The 18,097-nt window shown below is 44.9% G+C and overlaps 1 protein-coding gene across 1 annotated transcript in view; it reads left to right on the top strand.

The window, feature by feature from the left end:
• Positions 1-18,097, top strand: part of LOC109387710 (pecanex-like protein 2) — a 146,904-nt gene that overhangs the window by 92,057 nt on the left and 36,750 nt on the right. Inside the window, exons 3-4 of the mRNA XM_019651795.1 lie at positions 2,536-2,594; positions 6,437-6,652. Coding sequence (XP_019507340.1) covers positions 2,536-2,594; positions 6,437-6,652 — 275 coding nt within the window. The remainder of the gene's footprint in view (positions 1-2,535; positions 2,595-6,436; positions 6,653-18,097) is intronic.

Below are 18,097 nucleotides of genomic sequence, written 5' to 3'. Positions count from 1 at the left end.
GGGATTTAGCTCTGTATTCCATAGCTTTTTGAAAAGATAGCTTTCCAGTTAACATAGTTTTAGAAGGTGTTTTAATTCCCCAAGGAGTTGGGTAAATGACTTTCTTTCAGCTCAATCCCACTTTAAAAATTGTTTATTCCGCTGCTGAAAATCCCATTTGTCCTGGGTCTTAGGGTGAAATTAAAATTCCATTTAGGGACTAGCTGTGTCCACATGGGATTTTGGCCTTCATTAGAAAGACTTTTGTTGTTTGCTTTATTTTCTGCCATGCTGGCTCTTTTATTTTCAAAGCTGGTCTGAGGGTATTTGTAAGGAAAACTGGAGCAGTGACAGGACAGCAAGCTGCGTTAACGGCCTTTGTGAGGCGTACTCCTTCTCGCCTCCTCCAAGGTGAAACGGAACTGTGCCAAGGTGGTTCTGGAATATCCAGACATACGCGGAAAAGAGAATGCTTTTTTCTGAAAACAGACCTTTTCATTTATTCAAATTACAGTTCCATCAAAGTATCTTATTATTTGTCCTGATTTCCGAGAGATGAGTTCACAGAGGAAGTCTGCCTTTGGGGGTTTCTTGGTAAACACCATTACCAACAAGCATTCGCCATTTATTAAATCATACTCAGTATGTCAATGATTGAGAGTAAATGTCATCTAGCAGCAGCGACCCTCCTTTCTTCTTAGCAGGTATCATGAGAGAGAAGAGCTTTAGATGCAGCGTTATCTCGACTGTTTGTTTATTCATTCAAAAAAAGAGTTACCATGTGACTATTGCATGCTGGTTGTGAGCCAGCAGTTTGCCTCATGATACTTAGGCTCTGGTGTCAGGGACAGAGATAGTGAAATAGCCCCACAGAACTGTGACATGTGTGGAGCACAGGCTCCAGAGCCAGCCTGCCTGGCCTCAACCTGGCTCTACCACCTGTTAGCTGTGTGACCTTGACTTAATCTCACTGTGTGTCAGACTGCTGCTCTGTGAGAATGTGGATCATGAGAAAGTAGTTGTGGGGATATAATGAGTTAATACATGGAAAATAGTTAAACAAGTATGTACTACTTATTTCCTGGTAATTACTCATATGATAATGAGACATAATAATAATCAGAAATTAGCAAATAGGCATAATAGTAAATAGGCATACTTAGACATATAATAATGCCGTTATTATTAGTGATATTAACCATGCTCCCAAGGAGAGGTACAGTGCGTGAAAGAGCCTGTGACACATGGAACTCACCTGGAGCAGGCTTTGCTGGGAAACTGAGACTTGAGCTGAATTGAAGGGTGAGAGAGTCAAGGAGGAAAAGTGGGTGGGATTGGAGAGGGAGTGGAGGACACGACAGTTGCAAAGGATGCAGAGGACGGAGGGGTGACAGCAGAAGGCGGTCTGGGTATGCTGAACACATGAAAAAAGGCCAATGAGGTTGGAGCAGAAAAAGCCACGGGCTGAGTGAGCCATGGCAGGGGACGGGCATGTTAAGTCAGCTTTTTCACAAATGTCAGTATGACTCTCGTTATGGTCAAACTTATGTGGAACCCTCTGTTCAGGGATGTATTTCTAGCGAAAGCCCTTTCTTAATGGCTTAGGTAGGTTTAACCATATGAAATTGCCATTTTCTACAGGTCATAAATAGTTGAATATCATCCACTTCATATGGTCGACATCAATTTCATATTTCATCCTTCAAACGATGATGAGACCGCCACTCAATATTTGAACTAAAATGGCAAAGCTAGTCAGGCACAGTGTCTCTGAGCACAGCAGATTGTGGCACTTAGAAAGGGTTTTGGGGACATGTGACGTTCTGGGGCTGGTGAAGTTTTAGAGGCAATGGTGGGGTGATGCCATCTGCTCAGGCAGTTACTTGGGGAGACTTGTTGATCCTTTACCCTTCAGAAGTCTGGAATGAGTCTGTCCCTCACTGGATGACATTTAGAAACAAAGGGCCACCTTGGATTGGCAAGCCTACAAAAGCTGTAAACTGAGAGGAGTTCTAATGGAAGAGGTTTAAAACTGGTTCTGGTGGCCACTTGTCACCATGGCTACTGACAATCATCTTTGAAGTTGGTGAGAGCTGTTTTTATTTTTGTGGTTCAACCTATGAAAGGCCTATAAGTATGCACTCAACTCTTCAAAGCAAGTTGTGGAGACGCTGACTACTCCCCATGACTTTCTGGAATCAGATTGAAAAGATGTTTATATGTGCACTGCTCTCAAGTTCTGAAGTGAGTGACATTCCACGGGCAGTCCAAGTGCTTGCTTTTATTTTTTGGACCAGGTGCTCCAAATTGATAAGGCACAAGGCCATTATCCCTCATCCAGAGAACTCATTATCTCTTCCCCCAACGTGCTCCTAGCACGTCCCCCTCTCTTCTTTATCATGAGACCCTCCCTCCATTGTCAAATTGGAGTAGGCATCCCAATAAGTGAGCTCCACCTCCCTGGCATTTCCCACTCACATGGCTGATTCTGTGAGCCAGCTCTCTCACCTGTACGGATCTAACCATGACCTTTCACCTTTTTGTGGCCTCTTCTAGCACAAGGCGTGTGGATAATTCCAACACGAGACTGGCCGTCCAAATTGAAAGGGATCCAGGTAAGAAGATTATCTTCCTCCTCTTTTTAAAAATTTTTCCACACAGATGGATTCCTTCAATCCAAAAAAAGGGATTAAGTACTCGTATTTTAAATCATTGTGGTGACAGCACATCTTGGTAAATATGCCGACTCTAAAGCTCAGACTGTGCCAAGCAGACTGACACAGCATACCGATCTAGTTTAGAGATTCATTCCTCCATTATTTAGAATTGAGTATAAGTAATGAATTGAATGCCCCTGTTAATTAGGACATTTTATGTTGTACATGATAAATTTCAAATACACTCTATAAACCTTGTATTTTAGCAATAAAAAATTCTTTGGAATAATATCAGCATTGTAATATCCTCAAAGGCATCCAAGATCCAGAAGTCTTCAGAAATTTCATTCAACATTAATCTATGGAAGGATTTACCTGCTAGACAATTATTTTACTTTTTTTCTTTCCATACTGTATCTAAGTTTTAAACATTCTACCTCTTTTTTCCTCATATCAGAATGCAAATTTGAACGTCTCTATTTTTATCCACCTCGCTTTCCCCTTTGCCAACAATTTTGTCTGGGAAGAATTGTATCATGCTCATTATCTGTAATTCAATTGTATATACATGATAATTTGAAATCATAAGTTGAAATTTTAAAATACCTGGAGAGGTTTTGTTTTGTTTTATTTTGTGTTTTTTTTTTAACTTTATGTCAGTACAACTTGGGGGTGGGTAGAAAAATCTCTAAGTGCAGTTTTGGGACATGATGACATTGCAGGGCCATTGATGTTAGGCGTAAGGACAGTGTCGCAAGTGCACTGGGTCTTTAGTTATTCATAGATGTGTCTCATTGTAACCTAATGTGCGGTCAATGTGTTCTGAGAAGATCACCACTTTTAGTGGGTTAAATTGTTTTCTTTAAATATCAAGCGGTTTGAACAATTGAGCAAAAGTGAATTCTGTCATTCAGGCCCATCCTTTAGAAGTGCCAGAGCCTCAAAGTAATCTCTAATTAGTGTCTCTGGATGCGAGCTGATTCATCGTAGAAAATGCGTATAACGGCGGGTCAGACAGACTTCCTCTGCCTTCCTCTGCATAGGAAATTAAGCACACTGATACTTTATTAGATGACATGAAATGACTCAGCCCGTAGAACAGTTCATTTCTTTCCATGAATCATAATTAGCTTATAAATATACTAATTTCAATTCAGCTTTTAACTGTCATGAATGCCTAGCAACAAACTTCATAATTTGGTAGTATTATCTTCTATTGCTTGGAGGTGGGTCGGCACACTTATGTGGGTACACGTGGGGCCAGTCTTTACCTTCCTGCCCCCCCAGACATGCTTCGGTTCCCAAGGGGAGAGAGCCCTGTTCAGATCCACAGTCATTATCTCAGACCTGTATCCCTGAATCTCTGTCGCACTCCAAGAGGCAGCTCAGACTGGAGCCTTGAGTTTGGCTTTAGGCGTTTTGTCTTCTAGGCAACATTATGCTTTCTAGAGCCAGAATGTACTCCTTAAAGAAAAGATTCTCCTAAAATAAAAGTTGAGTGCAAATGTTTCTCCCAGCACTTTCTCCCCGCACAGGACCTGAATCCAGGAGGACTTCCCAGTGTATTCGTGCTTCTCAGAAACGTTTTTATCCTTTATCTTTTGAGATCCAATGGAAGGAGCGAAAGGAGTCAGGGCCCAGCAGGGAGATAAAGGAAATACACCAGGAACCCCAAATTCTATGCTCCCCCAAACACACACACCCTGGACTTCCATTGTGAAGCAGGGCAACCCATCATCCCATCTCCTTTGCTGTAGCCTTCCTGGACTCTTCCCTTGGTGTCATCATCCACCCAATTAGAATGGCTAAAATTAAACAAACAAGCAACAGTTGACCACACCAAGTTCTGGCAAGGAGGCAGAACAACTGGACTCTCAGTCATGGAGGGAGTGGGGGGGGATGCAAAACTGGTACAGCTGCTTGGGAGCTGGGCAGTGCCACTCCTCGGGGTTCGCCCAAGAGAAATGAAAACTATGTTCACACAAACTTCTGTGCACGAATATTTTTAGTGGATTTACTCATAATCACCCAAACTGGAAACAACCCACATGTTTTTCAACTGGTGAGTGAATAAACAAACTGTAGTGCATGCCAGGGGCTGGTACTCAGTGACGAGACAGAACACGCTGCTGTGTGCAGCATGGGGGCATCTCAGATGCATTTTCTGAGGGTGGTTACTTGACTGCAGGCATGTTTAAGACTCATAGGATTCACTAAAAAGGCTGAATTTTACTCTGCATAAATTATTCCTCAGTAAATCTGAGTTTTATATATATAAAATTTAAAAACAGTAAATGGCACCTGTATATAATAATTTATATTGATAGCCATAATATATAATATATATTTGTACCTAATATATAATGCTAATAATAATTATATTATAGCATATAGAGAAATGCTGTTTACTGTCAATTATACCTCAGTGACTTTGATTACTTAATGGGTATGTTCTTAACAAAATTTCTCTTAAAGAAACTGTGCAATCTATGTTGTTATCTATTATTTAGCAGACTTTTAGTTAGCCCCCACTTCATGTTAGGAATGTCTGGCAGGTTTGCGATATAACATTAAGCAAAATAGGCATAGATCTGTTTTCACTTTATGGTGCATTGGAGAAATCAGATGTTAACCAAATAACCATAAACACATATATATATATATACAAAAGCAAAAGTCAAATTCCAACTGTGGTAAGTGCTTCAAAGCAGAGGATCGCAATGACAAGGGGCAGTGGCAGAGGATTTGGCCCAGCCACATGATCGGAGAAGGTTCCCTGAAGTGGTGACAGAGCTGAGGTCTGGAGAATCGTAGGGTAGTAAGCCGAAGAGGAACAGAAGAGCAACCCAGGCAGGAAGATGGGTGTCCGCAAAGGCCCACGGTGCAAAGGAGCACGCGAGTCACTCAGTGGGAGCCAGTTCTGTGTTGCTGAGCTCACAGGGTGAGGAGGGAGCTGGTGCGGTAAGGATGGAGAGGGAAGAAGGGAGCAGGTACCTCTCTTGGGGCCGCATATCCTGCGTTTGCTCAAGACCATCCTAGCTTATTCCTGTAAATGATAAAGTATTTGAGACCCTATTACAGGTGATATGAAGAAGTCTTGTCTCCATCTTAAGGGCACTGAGAAGCCACTGAGGGCTTTAAGAAATGGGGCTGGGGCGTCCCGGGTAGCACGTCCAACTGTTTGGTTTGAAAAGCTGTTTGTGGCTGTGGTGTAGAGGATAGGTTCGATAGCACATCCCACTGAAGATGTGTAGGCGAGCCACATGACTATTGTGGTTGTCTACCTGGGAAATAACACCACTTGGAATAGGCTAGAGGTGGTGGAAATGGAAAACGATGTGAAAAATATTAGAAGAAAGTCAAAAGGAGAGTGTGAAGGAGTGAGAACAAAGATGCCTAGGTTATAGCTGATGGGATGTCGGTGTCATTCACTGAGATGGGGAACAGGAGGGGCCCGGCTTGGACGTGCTGAAGGTCAGGAGCGTCTGAGACGTACCAGGGAAGATGGAAAGTAAACAAGTAGGTGTTCAGGTCTAGAGCTCAGATGAGAGGACTCGGCTGGAGACATGAATCTGTAAGTTTTCTGCATTTAGATAGTAATTCAATCCATTTGTATAGATGAGATTACCTAGAAAAAAAGTGTAAAGGGAAAAAAATAGAAGGTCTCACAAAATCCACTAAAATGGGTGAAGTATCTAAAAAGTCTGATTTTACCCTTAATCAAATGCCAACTCACTGCTCCTAGGTCTGAGGACATAGGAGTGAGCATTCACTGGGCCTGTTTCTCATTCTGCCTTTAGGGAACGATGACAACAATCTCAACTCCATCTTTTATGAGCACTTGACAAGGGCCCTCCAGGAATCCCTCTGCGGTGACTTAATCCTTGGTCGATGGGGGAACTACAGCTCTGGCGACTGCTTTATTTTGGCCTCAGATTACCTCAATGCTTTTGTTCACCTGATTGAAATTGGAAACGGTCTTGTCACCTTCCAACTTCGAGGACTGGAATTCCGAGGTAAGGATCTCCCTATTGTGGAAGTTGTGGGAAGTCAGTGGCTTAACTTAATCATCATGCAAAGCTTTAATAAGAAGTCAACGTTAAAGAAGAAGAATGTAATGCCTGTCTTGTAGAATGAGAATCAGGGGGCTTGCCACAGCTACCTTTGTCCAGTATCCTGATATAAATAAGCCCCGGTCATCTGAGGGGATAACCAAGTGAAACATGTAGCCTGGTGTAAGCCTCTGGAGGAGCAAGTCAGGACTTCGGTTTTAATCCTTCTGGGAAAATCTCAGAAGAAACAGGAGGTCATGGGACATGTGGGGGCTCCACATGGAGTCAGCCAGACCTAAAACAGAGCCTGGATCTGTGGGTCACAGGGGATGTGGTCTGTTGCAGGCAAGTCATTCGGTGTGCTAAGCCTTTCTCTTCCTCTGTAAAGTGATGAGTTAACTAAGGATAGCTGCCTCATAACGCTGTTGTGTGATTTAAATGAGATGAGGTATATGCAGGTCCTGCATGAAGACTCATCGCTCTGTGGCTGCTGAGTTGACCTGAATCTTGAAGGCCTGACCCCAGTTTTTCCATTGATCAGACACTGGCATTACATGGTGGCGCACGCAAGTGGGGCATAACGGGCTTGTTCATGTCCCTTCTCCTCTGCTCTTTGTTTATTTCTTCATTCAATACCTGTTTTTCTAACACCTCCTCTGTGTCCGGCAAAGTTCCAATGCTGGAGATGCAATGGGTACCTCACTGGAAAGAGTCTCACCCTGATGGTTTTTACCTTCAGTGGGAGACGTGGAAAGTGCCAAGTAAACAAATGAGCAAACTAATCACAGCTCAGGGAAAGTGCCATGAAGGAAGTAGATGAGGTTCTGTGACCAAAATCACTGTGGGGGTTGAGCGTGACGAGCTGCTGCGTCAAGTGGGATGGTCAGGGAAGGCCTCTAGGGGAGACCAGAAGGAACCCAGGAACCCACAAGTGCGGAACTCAGAGGACTCCCTAACCCTGAGGCCCACTGTGACTAGTGCTACCTAATACGCTGGCACAGTGAGGCACAGGGTGAGTCGGAGGCCAGGTCCCTGGGGCCTCACAAGGGGGAGGGGCTGCACTTTATTCTGTGCATAATGGGGAGTCATTAGGGGCTCTAGAAAGGGAATGACTGACCTCATTTGCACGTTACGAGATGGTTCGGGTAGCTGTGTGGAAGATGTGCTAGAGGCGGGCAAAAGCAGAAACAGGGAGACCCCTTAGGACTGTCTTGTAGTCAACCAAGCAGAGGATGGTGGAGACAGAGAAGAGCTGGAGGGTTTGGAGGTGGGAAGGGCAGGCGGGATGCTGGGGGTGAGGGAAAGGGGGAGCTGGCCATGCTGTCCGGTTTCTAGGTCGGGTGCCTGGGTGGACAGAGGCAGTTACTGAAACTGGGAGCCTGGATGAGGAGAAGAACTTTTGATGTGGGGGTGTCATCAAGAGCTCCATTTTGGATATTTTCATTTAAAATGCCCTTGAGTAATCCCAGTGAATTTATCAAGTAGCTCATTGGACTTAGCAGTCTTATGTTCCTTTAGGAGCCATTTATTCAGCACTCGTTGTACGTCAAGCACTGGTCTGGGTGCTGTGAATACAGAAGTGAAGGCCCCACTTAAGGCGCTTGGAGCCTCGCTGAGAAGACAGACATGTAACGAGCAATTAGTGACCAGTGAGCTGAGTATCATGGCAGCGCCGTGCGGGAGGTGCCATGGGGACCAGAGAAGGGGCACTGGAATGAGACCGGGTCAGCTCAGCAGAGGAGAGGCCACAGTTGGGAGACAAGGGACACCTGGTTTAATAACAAAGAGTCACGAAGTAGCCAGGTGTGGTTTCCAGGGGTGTGGGAGGAAGGGGTCAGAGATGAAGCTAGAAAGGTAAGTTGGAGCCAGGCCATAGCCAGCCAGAACCTCCCATTGACAAAAGGGCATCTTTCAGCTAAGAACAAATTGCCATTATTTCACATCTTTAACACCATTCCCTAAAGAGGACCAAGTCTTTTGGTTCTTTGGATGAGAATTTCTAAGCATTGTTTTGTGGCTATCCATTCCTTGTAATAACATTTCTAAATGAATTTGTAGGTTTTTTCTTTCTCTGGAGTGGTGGGTTGCCCGATTTAGGTGTGCGTTCCGTGCATCATTACAAATTCTAGGAATCTAATTTAGGGAGCTTATTTTGGAAAAGGTCACTGGGCCGAGGGAGCAGTGGTCAGATTCTACAGAACAATTGGAGAAGCAGCGCTTCCCTGAAATTTTGCACAAATGTCAGAAAATGCCACAGGAGGGGGTGGAAATTAAATGTCTCTGATACAATAATGCAACAGAATCATCTATTTTGAGAACTTTTAGTTTTTCCTGGAATTCAAAGGCAGAACTTTCACAGTTAGCCTAGTTGAGTCTGAGTTGTAGTTTCTATCACAGGCTTCGTGCGGCTTACAGCTCCTTTAGCAAACTTAGCTGACCTTTGAGTTTAAGGACGCAAAGTTAATCAGATTCCAGAAGTTTGCAGCACTTTGTCTGCCAGCTCCTCGTGTCACAAACAGAGAGGTTCTGCCTAATCTACCACATGGAATGTTTTGGTCCCACCTCAAATCAATTATTTTGGGGAGCTTGACCAACCACCACAAAATTTACTGGTTTAAGAAAACAAGTTTTATTCTTTCTCACGATTGTGTGAGTTGGCTGGTAGCTCTCTGCCGCTCTCACCCGGTTACTCACACAGCTGCATTCAGCTGGCAGATGAGCCAGGCTGGAAGGTCCAGGGGCCACGTTCGGCCTGGCTACCACCCCTGGCACGGTGGCTCGTCTCCAGGTCACCACTCAGCCTCCAGTGGGCTGGACTGGGCATCTGCACAACCAGGTGGTCTCTGGATTCCAAAAGGGGAAACACAAACCCTGCAAGGCCTCTTCCAGCCCAGTCTTCAGAGCAGGTGCAGTGTCACCCCCACCACGTTCGATCTGCCAAAGCCATTCTCAAGGACAGCTCAGATTCAAGTGATAGAAAAGGGGCGTTGTCACACTGCGTGATTCACTGGGGGCTAATCTTATACAATATACCAGACCCTAGACCCCTAATCGGGTGAAATGTAGAAGGAGGCTCAGAGCTGGCACCCCTGCGGGCAGGCGCGGGAGAGAGGCAGTGGTTGCGTGAGGTGAGACTGCCCAGGCGTGTCTCCCATTACTGCAAGGTGACCTTCCTCCTGCCAACCACAGAAGAAATGCATCCTGACTGTGAGGGTGGCTTAAGCACAATAGTGACGTCTTGAGAAACAAAAATGCCAGGTAACCTGCCCCAGTACCACTCGCCCTTGCACAGTATATTTTCTTTGACCTAGTCCGGTTGTAGTTTGGAGCACAGGACCACTGAGATAGCATAGAGCTTGAAAAATCTAAATCGTGCTTTTGTTGTAGGAAGAATCCAGTGGACCTCAAACGAGTGTTCTGTTTCCTCTTCTTCCCAACTCATAGGACAGTGTTCCCAGTATTCTTTCTCCTCCTGGGGTGTTTTTCTAAGATACTTCTTGGGCATTTCATTTTTCTTTCCATTCCCTATTTTCACAAATAACAAGATTTATTTTGCTCACATTTAATCAACTTCAGCACAACCTGGGGCAGTCAAAATACAGACACATGAGTTTTCCTCCTGAAGCCATCAGTGGGAATGTGAGCTGCTCACAGCACAGGCTGACTCTTTCTCAGGCAATGAACAGTACACACCGGAGGAAGGCACCTCCCCAAGACCAGGGAGCAAGAAGGTCCACCTGTTTCTCTCTCACTGAAAGGGATGCATTTGTAACACTAGGAGTTCTTAGTTACAAGCAACAGAAATCAACTCTGGTAACTTAAGCAGGAGAAGGGTTTCTTGGAAGACACTGGCAGGACACAACTTCGCTGAGAAGGCGGGAGAAGCAGGCTTGGTGGGTATCAGACAGGGAACATGTCTAACATCACACCAGAGCCCTGATCCCATGAAGAGGTCACATCTCAGCTGGTAGACCAGGCACGACCCTTACATCATCAACACAGTGACCCTGGATATTGGACGCACCTGCCGCTGGAAACTGGATGATAGCCCCCGTTGTCACCTCCCTTCCAGAGTCTGTTCTGCATGCGCCCTGCTTCTTTGTGTCACCAGCTCAGGAGTGAGTGTCTGGTGTACCTGATGGATAGAGCTGAGATCACATGCGTGTGCTGTAGGTGCAAGGGAGGCTGGGAAAGCATGTCTGACTTTTTAGTTCTATAGTGGGAGGTGATCACCAGCTTTCCCTGAGAATCGTAATATGGGTGCATTGGTTGAAGTCATGCTAGCTGCTGTAATAGTCAAGTTCCAGCTCATGACTGACACAATAGATGTGTGTTTTGGACACACAGAGTCCAATCAGTGGGAGGAGTTGGTCGGGGAGAGAATGGTTCCGTTCCACACCACCAGGGGTCCTGGCTACTGGAAGCTCTGCCTTTCCCTAGCACACTGCTTTTGAGGTTACCCTGGGCAGGTAGGCAGAGGGTGGGGGATTGTGTGGAAGACTGGGATGGGCCAGGCCTGAACCTGGGGTATGTCATTTGCTCTTACAGTCTATCGTCCAGAATTGACATAATTATAAGAGAAACTGCAAAATGTCTAGCCAAGTACCCAAGAGAAAAGGAAAAAGGGTAAACAGTTACCAGTCTCTGGTACAGTGGGTAACTTTTCAAACATAGAATAAGGGTTTAGACCCTGGATAGCCCAAAAGGTTGATCTTTATTTGAATAATCAAGGTCCATGGCACATCCTGTTTCCATTAGCTGGTACTATAGTGAATGATTATACACATTCAAATCAAGAATGCAAATAAGGAAGCCACATTTTCTATTCTCCCTTTGGCCCATGCCTCCCAGAATAGAAAATGTTCTTTTCTTGTTAATAGAAGATAACAGCATGATAGAGCCTGCTGCTGTTGGGTTTATCAGTATTTCTTGCATCTTTCTAACCAGGAAGCATTTGAGGAAGCCTCAAGAATTGATGGATTAATTCAAGAGTTGATGGATTAATCACCGGCTCTAAATCTAGGTCAGAGTATCAAATAATGCACTTTAGAAGGCAAACAGCATGAGGGGCACCAAGTTCAAAGTTCTTGAAAAGAAATAGAATCTGTTGGGTTTTAAGCCCCATTTAACCCATCATTCCAGTAGGCGGACACAGAAAAATGGAAAAGCTAGAGTTGATTATCTGCTCAGTCCATTTCTATTCTCCTTTTGTCATCCAGGTGACCTAGAATGATGGGTTTGCTTATTTCTGTTAGAATAGGAGAAAAAAGAATGAGGAGTCACAGTGCTGCCAGCAAGACAAGCCAGGCAATTGTCTGAACAGGTGAAGAACCAAAAATAGAAACAAATCTGAAAAGGCTTTAGAGGGAGTCTTTCATGAGATGCATGTGAATCCCAAGCGAAGGACAGAGCACTTGCCTGCGAAGTGACATCAACCCTCAGAATGGCCACAGTCCCATCACTCCCCTCCATTTTAACTGATGGGAAAAGCTAGGCCCATGGGGATGTGTGTCTCCTGAGGCTCACAGCCAGTTAGTGGCCGAGCTAGGCAAGCCCCCATGACTCTCTTAACCAGAATCTCTCTTCCTACCTGACCATATCACCTTCTTCCACCCCTGTTGGGTATTTGTTTGAAATGCCTACCATAGTGTTTATCTGGCGTATTAAACACTAAGTAACTGGTATATAATCCCTTCAATCCCATGCACAGCCTTTCAGAAGCCCTATACCATTAACCTAGTTGCAACCTCCCCCCCCCCCACACACTTTATATCAGCATATTCAACAGAGCATCACAGATGAGTTGGCCCTTCCGGATAGTGGAAGGAGCTTCTGTGGGTACCGAAATCCCAAGAGTGATGACAGGAGGTGTGTTGGAGAGCAGCAGTGAGCCAGAGCCAATACCTTCCTGGAAGGACTGAGAGTGAGCTGTGGAAGACGGCCCCCATCGAGGGTGGTGCAGGTATAGTGAGGGAATGGCCCGAAGCATCCGTGAGAAACAAGAGGACACCTTCCATCTGCCTCAGACCCAGTGTGAAAGGAGCGTGTGAAAACAGCCCGCTGAGGAGAGCCAGGTCTACACCAGAGCACCAAGGAGAAGTTGAGGAAGAGACCTTGAGTTCCAGAGGGCGCAGCGAAAGGGTTTCAGGAGACTGTGGCCTGGGTGAGGGTGGGGCGGTGGGAGATGTGATTTACAGAGCAGTGTGGAAATTAAGCTGCAGGGAGTCCGGCTTCCCAGGGCAGGCGATTTGAACTGCAGTAGAGCAGTTCTCTCATGGAAGATAAAGCAGGTGCTGTCATCTCAGGCTGTGTCACAGGCCTGGACAGCCTGGAGGCTCGGAAATGGAATCAAGGTTGCACACGGTATGCAGGCAGCTTTCCTTATGCTCACTAGCAGGGGACTGCGACATTTTTACCACAGCAAGGTCTGTTATCCAGAAATCTTCTTAGGGGAGGTCTTAGGAAATGTAGCAGCCATTTGATAAAGTGGGTTTTTAGAAAGCTGAAGAAAAATGATACCGGAATCGCAGGGTGTTATGTGGACATTTACATTTCCTATCACTTGTGTCACTACTTTTTCTCTGTTAATGTATTCATTTCTCAGTATTTTCCTTACAATGAATGATACTGTATTTGTATATATATTCCACATTCCCATGTGGTTAAGTATTTCCAGGTTTTGCTCATATAACTTTGTCAAATAAGAGAACGTATCCAACGTAGACCACTTTGTCCTTTTATTGAAAACAAAGTTGTGATGAACGTGATGTTTGTTCTTGGGTGTTTGCATGTGTGGGCCGTGATCCCTGTGACAGTATCCGTGATGCGGGCATGTGGCCTCCCAGGGTGGACAGTTAACAAATGTCTCCTGACAACCAAATAATAAGTAGTAATGTGAACACCAAAGCCAGTTTATTGGGGGATTCCTGCAAAGTTTATATATTCAGTTCTTTATTCCTGAAGGCTATGAAAAATCATCCAAACCTGGCAGTGAGGCCCTCAGAGGACGGGCCTCCTTATCGTATCCATGTCCCTCCCCAATGCGCTGCCTGCCTCGTGGTAGGACGCCCTGTAAATATCATTAAGTGAGAAGCGGAGACAGTTAAAGTTCCCTGAGCACCAGGTACATGCCAGGTGGTATGGTAAGCACCTCACTTATATTATCAGAAGTTTCCTTATAATAACTCTGTACAGTGGGTGTTATTATCCCTACTTTAGGTATGACAAAATTGGGTGAATGAGCTTCAGTAAGTTGCCCAAAGCTTCACAGTCACCAGTGGTGGGGGAGGGGCGAACACCTAGATGTGGCTGACCCCAAAGTTCATGACCTTCACCCTAGACCCCACAGCTGGGAGGGGAGGGGAGGGAAGGAGGGAGTGAGGGAAAGGAAGAGAGGGAGGGAGGGAGGAAGCAGTGAGGGAGGGAGAATAAATAAGGAGAGACTAATAAAAAAAAGAATAAGTAACCAGTTTTTAAAAATCTATTTGGTTATTGAAACTCAGAAACAAGAGTTTCAGCTGAATGTGCTGCTAGAATTTACCATGGCGGCGCCCTGTTCGGCGGCTCGGTTTCTCACGTTCCTGACTGCCTCAGCAGCCATGAAACCTGACTGCTCTCACAGAGTGAACGTGGGCGGGAAAGGCATGGTTATCAGGAGGTTGCTGCACATTGCCATGGGGTCTGGAAAATATCAGAAAACAGGATTTACGTGCCTGTGTGTGTGAAATGTTATCAGCCATCTCATACTTTGACTAACACCCCATAATCACAGGCATGTGGGGACATTTAAAAAATATCTGTGTAACCTAATCTTATCTAAAGCTAATCCAACCCAAACCTTTATCCTAACTGGCTAATCCATGTAGAGCCATAGCTCTCCCACTAATCTTGGAACTACCTAGAATTCTCTCTTCACTATGGCAACATTTAGTTCATTAGTGAGTCCTTACTTTTTTACGTCTGTGTAGCTTGAGTAATCTGTTAAATCCCTTTGTTGCAAACTTTACCCATAAAATAATAGGTTCTCCATTCAAAATTCCTAAACCCGTATTTTTCTTCATTTCAAAGTATGTGATATGTTAGTGGATGAGACAAAGCCACGCTTGTCTGGATAACAAGTCTGGGAAGAAAAGGGGATTTCCTGTGGGACATTAACAGAGTCCGCGTGTTTGAACATTCGACACTCAAAAATAAGTTTGTGGGAGGAAAGGAAGATAATTTGACTTTCAGTTAAGTATGAATATAAAGCACTGGATTTCTGAAGAAAGTGCAGTGCATTGCTTTTCTCAACTGTAAATGGGGCAGAATTGGGGGGAAAAACATACCATTCACAGAGATCATTATTATATTAATATTATAAAATTTCTTATGCTTCCAACCTGCCCAATGCAATTTGGTTCATTTCTCCTATGGGCTGGAAAAAAACAAAGCAAATCCAGGCAACTTTTCCTTGTAATTTGTCAAGCCTCATTAGACAGTATGTAATAAAGGGAAAATACTGATTTTAAATTCAAAAGACCAGACCCTTCTATGGGACAAGTTGCTTTTGAGACTCCGTGTCCTTACTGACAAAAGGAGAAATGACTTCTTTGTGAGCAGGTTGATGTGTCCGTCTCCAACAACCGAGATGCTCTTGAGAAATCACTTTTTAAGTTGATAGTTCACAAAATAGATGATGTTTTGAAATAAATTTCTTTAAGAAAATCGATGCTGCTTCATTTAAAGATATCACATCCCATTGTAACTCTAGCTTGCCAAACAAGTCATAGGAAATATTGGACTCCTTTGGACAGATTTTAAACCGAATTGAGACTCCTTGGAATATAAAATTGTGATAAAAAATAGTTTCTGCTGTGCCCACAGAATTAAACATGTTATGAATTATTCGCACATATTTTGCCTTTTTCCTCTACTGCACATTGGGCCAATCCACTTCTACATTCCCAGCATGCTATTTAATAGATGCACAAGCCCCATGCTGCTGAAGGGCTGGAACTTGGGATGAGGGGACACACTGTCCAGTTAAATAATGAACACCAAAACTCACTTGGGGCTCAGCAGGCCAATCCTGTCACTGGTTACAGTTCTGCTCTGTAACCTGTCATGTCACTAGGCGCTTGGCACTCTATTTCCCCACCTGTAAGGTTGGATTAATTTAAAGGGGTGATTATCACATGGATGTTTAGCAATTAGGAAATAAAAGGTGTAATGGGACAACTTCATGGTGACAGTGGCCATAGTTGCTTCTCCTACAGTGGGAAGGCTGCCATCAGAGACTGTCCCCAAGAAGAGCGCCTCAGCTTTTCTCTGTCCCTGGTGGCTTCAGGGAAGCCAGAATCTCTGGAAGATGAGTCTTTTTTAGGGAAAGCTCAATTCTTCAGAATCAGAATTCAACAACCAAAAGCCTCTAGGGGGAGGGGCGGGGCACGATACTAGAAGGGGCAGTGAGGGGCTGTATCTCCAACAAGAATTCTTGGGGGCTGAGCCCCATCTCACACGTCTTGTGTTTCCATCATGTAATGCACGCTCCCTGAGGTCCAAACGTTCATGGATGTGAACTGCTCTGGGCTCAGCAGTGACCATAGCTGAGTGGCCTCCTCCTTTTGTGGCCCTAAGCAATTCAAGAATGACTTGAACTGTGACCTCTGAGGGGAAAACATTTTATGTCACAATCCAAGGCACACACCCCAAAGTGTGGCTTCAAACCCCACCCGCAGCTTGACAAGCACTGGCCAGACCCCCTCTCTGCCTAACTGTGGTCCGCTCCGTGGCAGGGACTGACTGACTGTATTTTAAGGGTAGTCCAAGCTTCTCTTCTGCAAGTCCCCTCCTGGTGACCTCATTGCTTAGCAAATGTAAAAGCCCAGCCAAGCACATACTGGGCTGATGAAGGCAGTGACCATTTGAAAACTCAGCTCAAATAAATGTCTAGTAAAATTATTTTAAAACATTATTAATTTTAAAATAACACCACTGTAATAATATTGATGATATTTGGGGTTTTCTGTGGATTCCAGTTAGTCAGGTTCTTTGGAACAACTGAGCATTGTTTCTCAAAGTACTCATATCAGATAAGGAGGAAAATTGGAGGGCCAAGAGGTCCCGTCTTTAAAATGTGTCGTGCATTTAGGCTGTAATATGCACATTCTTGCTGGAAAGTGGTAAAGCAAGTTGACATTTTCTTTCAGTGTAGGCTTGCTGCTGCAGGGGAACCTTTTAAATGTGACCGTTTGGAGTCCCTATCATTTGATGGCCCAGCGTCCCCATCACTTCCTCTGGCCCTGTGGTAAACAGCCTATATCCTAGTTCCAGCCGCCATCACCCTGCACTTGAACTGGGACTATGGGTGGCTTACTTCCCATCACTGGTCTCTTTAGTTTACTCCCGCAAGGCTGCAGGGGACTCTTTCTTAAGAGTGACTCTCCCCACGTTTTCTTGGGACTTAAAAATCTCCATCACCTGCCTGTTACCTACAGAATTAGGTTCAATTGTGTCCATAGGAGTCCAGTTTCCACTCCAGCCACCTGCCCGAGTCCCGCCACCCCTCCCCTTCCAGGGATCCCGCCCTTGGCCCTGGCTTCCCAGCCAAGAGGCACCTCCCTCATGGGGTTGTTTGGAAAGTGGGGGGCACTTTGGGGTAATTTAAAATTGCTAGGCCTTTTGTTCAGATAACTATTCCCCTTACGCATCCCAACTCTCCCAAGAGAGCGTCGCCTGTATCTTCGGTCAGGCTGACAGTTGAGGCAGGCGCACCTACACCAACCAGCCACGCAGAATATCTACACTCCTGTGTTTATCAGGGAGAAAACATTAAAATTTCCTGCTGCTCAGTACAGTCATTGTCAAAACTAGGTGGAGAGACATATCCATACCAAGGATGCTCTCCCTATGTACACGAGCCCGAACTCTGCCCGCCCTGGGGGGACACCAGCCTCTGGGGAACCACATACCTAAGGCTGGATTGTTTGGGCCACCTACAGAAGTGCTTTTTCTTTGTGCTTTGGCCATGTCAGAACAGCTTGGTGAAACTTGTATCTGTACTTGCTGTGAAACGCTATCAAGGGTGGTTTCCATAATGCACAGTGTTATCTTCATGAGGGTCCTGGGGTATCATCTCCCTGGTGTCTTTGCCAGAAATAACCATGATCTTTCCAAACAATTATGTTGTCTCAGGACACAAGAAGCTACCCAAGTTTTCTTTCTATGCTGGCTGCTAGAAAGCCTGTGTAACATCTGTGGCCGACCTTTAGCAAATACATAGTGCCTCATAGAACACAGTTAGGGCCCCTCGACATAATTCTGACTTCATCATATTTTTCCTGTCCCCATTTTCACTTAAATTTTATCATTTGCTTTTGTACTGTTTATGCCTTTTTAGATTGACTTTATTCCTTTTTGGAATTAAGTGTG

The sequence above is a fragment of the Hipposideros armiger genome, unplaced genomic scaffold, assembly GCF_001890085.2.
Source record: "Hipposideros armiger isolate ML-2016 unplaced genomic scaffold, ASM189008v1 scaffold_167, whole genome shotgun sequence".
NCBI lineage: Eukaryota > Metazoa > Chordata > Mammalia > Chiroptera > Hipposideridae > Hipposideros > Hipposideros armiger.
Note: the sequence above shows the minus strand (reverse complement) of the source record. Positions and strands in the feature narration are given on the sequence as shown.